Source organism: Phoxinus phoxinus, assembly GCF_949152265.1.
Source record: "Phoxinus phoxinus genome assembly, chromosome: 12".
Classification (NCBI taxonomy): Eukaryota; Metazoa; Chordata; class Actinopteri; order Cypriniformes; family Leuciscidae; genus Phoxinus; species Phoxinus phoxinus.
The window spans coordinates 35,648,873-35,658,350 of NC_136887.1; the positions used below are offsets into that span (position 1 = coordinate 35,648,873).

The 9,478-nt window shown below is 38.8% G+C and overlaps 1 protein-coding gene across 2 annotated transcripts; it reads left to right on the forward strand.

The window, feature by feature from the left end:
• The first annotated feature begins 4,517 nt into the window (after positions 1–4,517).
• LOC307008289 (uncharacterized protein) lies at positions 4,518–9,064 on the forward strand. 2 transcript variants are annotated; one of them, XM_079631023.1, is made up of 2 exons: positions 4,518–4,669; positions 5,989–9,064. In XM_079631023.1, exon 2 carries the CDS (start codon positions 6,000–6,002, stop codon positions 7,020–7,022), a length of 1,023 nt encoding a protein of 340 aa, XP_079487149.1. In that variant the 5' UTR covers positions 4,518–4,669; positions 5,989–5,999; the 3' UTR covers positions 7,023–9,064. The 2 variants fall into 2 exon arrangements, with proteins under 2 accessions (XP_079487149.1, XP_079487150.1); XM_079631024.1 differs by lacking the exon at positions 4,518–4,669 and adding an exon at positions 4,675–4,736.
• Positions 9,065–9,478: the final 414 nt, after the last annotated feature.

Below are 9,478 nucleotides of genomic sequence, written 5' to 3' on the forward strand. Positions count from 1 at the left end.
GTCGACTAACTTAGCTAACGTTGTTACTAACGTTAGTTAACGTTAGAAAGACGAAGCTGCTAGCAGCAGTTTAGTTGGTATGATAACGAAATTAAAGCCAGTAACTAGCAAGTACACTACTTCATGTTAAATACACATAGTTTGGGGGATTGAATTAGTGACACGAGCAGAAACCAGCCAAGTCCACTTTAGTCCTAGCCTGCCACTATTTCAACAGTAAAATCAGTTAAAGGGGTCATGACATGGTTTTTTTTATTTTATTATTATGTTCCCTTAGGTGCAATTATAGTATTACTATAGTTTTTTTTACAAAAAACTTTTAAAATGTAGTGATTTATGACCTTTTCCCACCCTGTTTCTCATCCTCTGATTCAAACAGTCTGTTTTGGGGGTGTTTCCCCTTTAAGAGTTCAGTGTTAACGCCCACTGTTATGATTGGCTAACGTCAGTGCCTATGCATCAATTATTAACGCCCCCAGCCAGAACATTTGCGGATTCGGCGTAACTGTTTAATAGCGGGTGATTCACGCGAAGCGATGGCTCTTGCAATGATAAAACCTTATTATGTTTGAGCCGGAATCAGAGGAAAATTAACCATCACCACAACAACGAAGACTGGATCAGCCCGTGTACACATGGAAAGTGAAACTATTTTGAATTAATAAAAAAAAATTAACCCGAGACACTTGAAAACGGATTATTGTTGCATAATTATCCTATAGCTTCATTTGCTAACAGTTTAACATTATTTAACTAATTCCAATGAAATGATAGGGTGTACCACGGACAAAAATGCATGCACAGACAGGCCATCTTTGAAGATGCAGCATTGATAAAGGCAACATTTTTAATTTTCTATCACATGTAGGCCTACTAGAAAGGCGACATATTTTCAAGATTCTCTTATACAAATGTGTTTATATTAGCCATGGTAAAAAGTAAGTTTGTGTCGTCGTTATTGAGCCCAGAATGTCGGCACGGACTTATCTTTGAGCAACCGTTTTCTGGCAAAGCCAAGCATCATATTGGGATTTTTTCCTCAAAACAGTCATCCTTAAATGTATAGAACACTGCGGTGACTGGGACGTCCGCAAAAAATAAAGTGCATCCATTTTTCCCTGATGACTGGATCTTTCAGCGTATTTAAAAAGTAGTTTAAAGTTTTAAATACATTACTTACAGTTTGCGTCGTCGTTGTTGAGCCCAGAATAGACGGCACGGACTTATCTTTGAGCAACAGTTTTCTGGCAAAGCTCAAAACAGTCATCCTTCAAATGTATAGAACAAACGCTTAAACTAACACTGCCGTGACTGAGACGTCCGCAACAAATAAAGTGCATCCATTTTTCCCTGACGACTGGATCTTTCGCAGCGTATTCAAAGATGTAGTTTGTCCACAGCCAGGAAAAGCACATCTGCGGCATCGTAATCTCCCTGTACACAGACCCACTCGCTGTCCGTCGACTGAACACTTGTGCGGCGCGACAACGATACGAAGTGAGCGTAGTTGTCTTGCGCTTTAAGCGTAGTTGTCTTGTGCCTGGAGGCGGTCATATGCAAACGCTGGTACGTCACTTCGTACCGTGACGTCACTTCTTACCATGGATCCAGAACGAGCTGTATTTAGAGCTTGATTAAATAAATGATTCGTTTATAATGGGGAGGACGTCTTAAGCTATGAAACTTGCAGGACGTTTTAATGACACAAAGACCTCTTATATACCAAAAGATCAAGGCAAATTTGGTTTCTCATGTCATGACCCCTTTAACAGCCAAGGTAGCGTGCCTAGTGAGAGCTAACGTTAATCATGTAACTTTAACGTTAGCTGCTAGCAGCTTCGTCTTTCTAACTAGTATAGCTAATCGATAACAAAACTATGTCAATAGCTTAAAATAAATCAAGTGAAATATGATCCAAGTAACTTAAACCACCGACTCCTTTTGACATGGCCTCATCGTCTAGTTTGTCATACTGTGAGTGTGTTAATGACAAAAAAATAGGCTACTTACTCTTTAAATACCCCTCACGGTCCTCGGCCGGCAAAGAGAGTGTGTATGTTTGTGCCATTTTTGTTTTTTAAGAAACATTTTGCAGATCTAGAGCGAGTTCTGTTCTCAGGGGAATCCGTTTGTTTTCCCCCAAAAAGGGGCGTTACCCTTCGATGACGCAAAAGTAGCGTTGGTCTATTGGAAGGATTCAGCCACAAAGGAGAGACTGAGTAACGAACAATACTGTTGTCGTATAACGATTCACATTCAAGGTTGTGAATATAATTTGAGAGACTCATTTTTTGGAAACTGCTGGGTTTAATTCCAGTGAAGGGAATTAAGTGTGAATTTGTTGGGTTTATTTTATTTTTTGTTTGTTTGTTTATTAACGATGTTGCTTGTTCAAATGTGATTGCTTTCATTTTCCTTTTCCTTTTATATTGATTGAAAACTAAGAAGAAAAAAACTTATCCTACATACATTTTAAAAAGGGATCAAATAAGGAGTTTAACTTAAATTGATTATATCCTAAATTAAGCTTTTCAGAAGGTGAATTCACTGTAGTGATTAATTTTTATTTTTTATTTTTCCAAAGAAACGAGAGGTTAATGTATTAATTTACATAAACATTGTGACAAGTGAATATACTTTGCCTTTTGAGTCTTTGAAACTCATTAAGAACAGACAAAAAGGTGTCTAATGAAATTATTTTATTTGTTTGAGAAGCACACTTTGAATTTTATTTGTTTTTTCTCTTTCCTGTATTTTCTTTTTCTTCTTTCTCTTATACATTCAAGTTTCAAATTCTAAACAAACCAATATATTTCAATTATACCTTTTACCTTGTGTGAGTGACTCGTTATTGTTGGGACATCCTTATTCTCTGCAGGTGAATTTAGTTCTTCTGATTTGACTGGTCCATACTCAGACTTTGTGTCTGTATGAAATTGAGTGAAGGGTTACAACAGTCTTAGATGAGTTAAATAAAATCGTAAATGAAAGTAAAGAGTAGTGAGAGAATGGGATGCGTGAGATCCTGTCAGCAGCGGCTGGTCCTAAAGTGGCAACAGCTCTCGGTCAGTAAAGTTAACCAAAGAAAACAGAGAATATTACCAACTGCTCTTGATTTGATTTGATTTATTTTATGGATTAACAAACATACATAATCCAAAGGATAACATGTTAAAGTGTAAACACTTATTTCCAACATGGTCCTTGGTGATAAAACACAAAGACAAAAACCTTTACACAAATCATCCGAATTTCAACAACATCCTAAAATCATAAACCACATAAATTAATCAATCTATGCTAGTTAAAAAGATCAGCTACTCTACTCCATAAAAGGGCCTTAACCTGATATCTAAAAGTCCCTCTGGTATTTACCATTTTGAGGGAAATTGGCAAATTATTCCACAGCATGATACCAGTATAAAAAAAAAGAAGAACTTCCAGCTGCATTGTTGACTCTGGGTACTCTACAAGAACGGACACTGGCCCTAGTATTATGGTAATGCTGTGTATGAACCATTTTTATATTGGAGTGTAAATATTTGAGAGCAGAACCATTTATGACATTATACATATGATTCAGCTTTAACTGCTCCACTCTAACCTGTACTGGCAATAGTCCTACTCTTTTAAAAGCATCTCTGCCCATATGAGTCCTAGGGGGTGCATTTAACAGATAGCGGATAACATTATTTTGCATCACTTGCAGTCTGTTTTTAAGTTTAACTGATAATCCACAGTACCAAGCTGAGCATGCATAATCGAAATGACATTGAATTAACGATACAACCAGTAATTTCTTGATAGAAAAATCAATAAAAATTTCAATTTACCTGCACACTTGGATAGTATTTTGTCAGCAATAGATGAACAGGTTAATGACTGGTCTAATGTTAACCCCAAGTATGTAACACTTTTCTGAGACACTATTTCAGTGCCATTACATTCGATCTTAAGCAATTTTACTTAACACTAAGAAACGACCAGCACAACACAGACTCCAACATGTTGTGTGATGCTTTCTCCGGTGTGTTGCGTCTCTGTCTGGCCGGTACTCGAGCACGCGCTTGTAAACTGATTGTTTGCATTCTGAAACATCACCGCTAGAGGGCGCTGAAAAATACATACAGCACCTTTAAAAAGCGATTGATAATGGATAGTGTATCTCTGGTAACAAGACCCGCGCTGCTCTCGGCCTCTTTGTGAGTTTTTTACATTTATAACAACACAACTGCCATACCGTAGTAATATGTGTTCTCAAGTTGCTGAAAGCTGTACGGAAACTCCCGAGTTGTAATAAGTTTACATTTACATTTAGCAGACGCTTTTGTCCAAAGCGACTTACAACTGAGGACTACAGCAAGCGAGCCATCGTGAAGAGGCAAAAACAAGTGCTTGACATACACAGTTGTCTTGTGGATGTAGTCAGGGATTCTGCATTGGGATGATTGGAGATCGTCCACCAGCAGGGAGCCGTGAATGAGAATGTTCTGGAGAGGGATTTTGTGGCTCTCTGTGATGACTCACGAGTTGTGCGTGTAGTGCACAGTTCTGGCTCGAGGCTTGTGGGAGTGTGTTTCCTCTTTGGAGGTGTATTTAAGGCTGTAGTCAGATCTCTCTCTCTCAGACTGAAGCTGAGGTCAGATCCAGCGCTGATACACACATCAAGGTGAGTATGTTTCTAATAAAGAGCATTAGGAGCTCGTTTGAAGACCTGTATTTCTGTTCATGTGCTCGTGAGTATAGGCCATTTTTACATGATATTTCATTTTAAAAAATCTACTCAGTAAAATTACATGCCATTTTGTTACCATATTTTTTAAACCGATGTATTTGTTGTGTAAGCAAGGAGTCGACAGGACAGCTAAAAATATTTATGGAGGCCAGGCAGAATTAATGTACAGATGAAAAAGGATTTCTGGTGAAGTGATTGCATTCCTAATATTAAAATGACAAGACGATATTGAATACAAATATAGTGTTGTAGAAAAATTAGCTTTGCATTGAAATGTTTGCACAATTTAATTTGAAATGTCATATGAAAGTAAATGTCAATGCATTTCTGTATTTAAATGTACATTTTCAATAGCCTACCATGTGTGGAGCAAAATAATTCAATTTCATTAATATTATTTATTTTTTGCCTTTTCCAACACTACTTTTCCCAAATAATTTAATATATTTTAACGATTTATGAGGTGCGAAATTTAAATGCATTACAGAAATTATTTGATATGTTTAAGCAAACATTTTTGCAAAATTATCACTTAAAAGTTATTTTTCCTCATTTCATTTACAGTCACAGTTAAGACACTTGCGATTGCATTTTCATTAGGCTAATTATCCCCTCAATGAATGTAGCAAAAGCAGCTTCCTTTACTCACAGAAATAATCTTAGACAAACCGTCTCAGAATATTGCTTGCTCTATCTGAATGGTGGTATGTTTTCATTTTCAATTTTCCATTAAATTTTACTACATTCATTGCGGGACATATAATGAAAATGCAATTGCAAGTGTCTTAGCTGTGAGTGTAATTGTAATAAGGAAAACTAACCTTTAAATTATAATTTTGCTATTTTTGCTTGAACATGTTAAACCATTTAATAATTTCTGTAATGCATTTTCATTAGAATTTTGCAACTTAGAATTTAAATATATTTGATATTGAATTTGAATTAGCATTTTTCTCAAAGCATTACATATGGTATGAAAACTGTAAATTTAAATACAGAAATGCATTGTCATTTTGCAAATTTAATTTCAAAAGTGCTAAAGAAAACAGCAAATCACAACTATTACATGCATACCGCTGCCCTAGGCTATATTTACACTGTTTACAGGAGTGCATCTTCACATGTGACCTTGACTGTATGTAAAAGAGTGTGGGGGAAATAGATCAAAACCATCTACAAATAAATTACGATTAACAGCAAACCATTCGATCTGAACTTTTATTTATTTATTTGTTTGTTATCCTGTGTTGCAGGTTAAGGCAAAATGGCAGGCATTGTTCCCAAGCGCAAAATAAAAGGTGTTGATATCTGTGGATCAAGGTACAACTATTTCATAATCCGCTCTGATCTTGGCTGCTATATGAGGTCCAGTGATTTCAAACAAGGGTCAGACATCAGTATTTATGCTCTGCACCCCGCCTGCCGACATGGAGACCATTACTTTGGTGACTATAATTGGTTTTACATCATTAAGGGTGATGACTGCCGCCGAGTCACTGACCTGACAGCAGACTCTGATTCCTCAGTCTTCACTCTTCATCCCAACTGTCGGGGCGGAGACCATTATCTGTCAGGCTTTGGCTGGTTTTACATCATCTTCCAGGAAAAGGGCATTTATAGAAGAACAGCAGACCTGACTAATGACTACAATTCTACAGAATATCCCCTGCATCCCAATTGCAAAGATGGTCTCTATTACTGGGGTCTGCCATTTCACTACTACTTCCTCAAGCCAACCTCGAAGTGGGCAGTTGAATACTACAAAGGTAACGACTTCGAGAATGACAGCTGTGTTGCCGTTTATTCCGTTCACCCCGATGTCCTGAACTTCCTGCCAGGCGGCCTGTCCATAACCATCGGCCCAGCATTCGGCAGGTGGGTGAACATTAGATTTACAAACAATGACACTCCCTCAACAATGATATGGAAAAGGACAGTTACTAAAAAGGTTGGATACAGTAAAGAGAAGATGTCCGAGATGACACACAACTGGAAGATATCAGCGTCAGCCACGATCTCATCTGGAGGACTTGAAGGGTTAATTTCACAGCGTCAGTTCTCCTTATCGACAGAATATGGAGGTTCAAGTGTGAACACTGAGAAGGAAAACTGGAATGAAGAGACTACGGTGGAAGAGGAAATAACATGTGAGCTGAAGCCAAAGGAGAGTCTGTATGTGTGGCAGTACCAGCTGGGTTTCGGATCAGAACCGGTGTTGTTCTGCAAGGATTTGAAGGTCACCAATAAGCCGGACCCCCCGACTGAAGTCCCGCTGCCGCCTGCCTAACACGGCTTCAAGAAGATACCTTAACTCTGACATCTCAAGCAATCATCCATATATCTGCTGCAAGCATTGCTTTAATTACAGTAGGCTACATACAAAGTATAAAATACAAAAGTACTCATTATAGCAATAAATAAAAACTGGCAAAATGCAGCTTTAAAAATAACTGCAGAAAGATATGCCACGTCATTAAAAAAAAGGCTATGTTAAAGTCGACATGAAATCAAAATGGACCTTTTTTACTTTGTTAGCACATATTACTAGTCTTGTGGTGAACAATTAATCCGTGCAAGTTAATACACAGAAAAAAATAGTTTGCCGTGGTAATAGTCAAATAGTCAAAAGTTTGAAAAGTTGCTTCCGGTCTGGAATGGCCTTCCTCTTCTGATGACGTAGGCTTGACGGCTTGGGTTGATAACGCTTCACCGCTCACAACAAACTATAGATCCTATTCCTATTTTGCGCCAAAACTCTGGAACAGTCTTCCTACCATTGTCCGGGAAGCAGACACACTTCAGTTCAAAGCTAGACTAAAAACACATCTCTTCGGCCTAGCATTCACATAACACATTATAGACTTCTATAATTCAATATTAGGCTGCATAGATTAGGTCAGCTGGAACTGGGAACACTTCCCTTAAATCCTGATGTACTCGTTACATCATAAGAAGAATGGCATCTACGCTAATATTAGTGTCTTTGTTTATCCCAAGGTTTTCCCGCAGCCTGCCGGATCCAGGCCGTATCCAGATCTGAGGAAGGACCTTCGCCTGGACCCGATGACAGTGCAGCGCTGAAGTGCCAACTAGCCTCTCCCTATGGAGGATCCCTTTACCACTCTACAGATAAAGCGTTGTGGAACATTCGCGTATCTTCCCCGTAGTGATAAAATAAAATTCTGTATCAAAATTTAAGACAAGTAGTTCGTTTAGGCTTGGTTTGCAGGGAATTACAAACATGCACACATATATTCAACCGCACATAACTATAGAATTAATTCTTGATGCGCACGTGAGCGCCATCAGTGTTTCTCACAGGTTCGCGTGTAAAGTCTGTGTAGAGAGAACGGTGTCTTCTTAGCGGCCCCTAAGTTAATAACAAATGATCACTTTGACGGAAGTGAATCAATCAAAACTAACTTTAGCTGGAAAATAACATTATTCAAGAACCGCTATAAAGCCAAAACAATCTGTTACCTTAATTTATACGTTTATCTCTGTAAAGAAGCTTTGAAATAATCTACATTGTTAAAAGTGCTATATAAATGAAGATGACTTGACCAAACGCGAATAGAGCGTCGAATTCGTATCTAGTTGGACGCTTAAAATTTGCGCGTAAAAAGCAAGCGTTTGAACTGAAATTGACGCACGTCCAAGGCGAAATCTGGTTCTTGTGGGCGGTTCTGTTTGCAAGATGGCTGATGTAGATCGAGCATTCAGCATACCGTCCTTCAGATGAGGCGTTAAACCGAGGTCCTGACTCTCTGTGGTCATTAAAAATCCCAGGATGTCCTTCGAAAAAGAGTAGGGGTGTAACCCCGTATCCTGGCCACATTTGCCCCTTGGCCTCTGTCCATCATGGCCTCCTAATCATCCTCATACACTGACTGGCTTCATCTCTGTCTCCTATCCACCGGTAAGCTGGTGTGTGGTGGGCGTTCTGGCGCACTATGGCTGCCGTCAGGTGGAGCTGCACACTGGTGGTGGATGAGGAGATCCCACCCCCTTCTATGTAAAGCGCTTTGAGGACTCAGAAAAAGCGCTATATAAATGTAACGAATTATTATTATTATTCATGGAGAGTCACCGCTCTGGAGAGCAGAACAGAGGTGTGGGGGTCATCGTCGCCGTACTTGGGTCCCCCAGACCCTCCGGAGCCGCTCCCAGTTTGGCGAGTTTCACCATTTGCTCCTGAACCTGCGTCTGCTTCCGGCTGTCCCGCGCCCAGTCTGAGGACCGGTCGTCCCGCAGCGTCCATGTGTCGACCCACCTAATCTATCATTTATTTTTGTTTGGATGATAAATGGAGCCAGCCTCCAAAAGTGATTAACCTGTCCTGTGATTTCTAATTTTTTTTCTCCAGACACGAACTGTGTTCTTATACACTAAAGTATGTTGGTTGTCTTTACATTAGAATAATAATCTTTTATATAATCTAGATTTAGATATGTTATAATATATACAATATTGAAATCAAGTTTTTATGTGATAAAAGGTTTGCTTTGTTGTACATTAGAACCACACCAGGCATTTAGTCATATTAAAAAATAATTTGAGGTCAAACATATAAAATAACATTATAAACTGAAAAGCGGGCCTGCCCCGTGTATCACATCACTCCACCATGTGACAAGCAAACAGGCTCCTGATTGGTCAAACGCGTGAATGCACAAAAGCACCTGATTCGTGATCACATATGAAATGCATGATTCGTGATCACATATGAAATGCATGATTTAT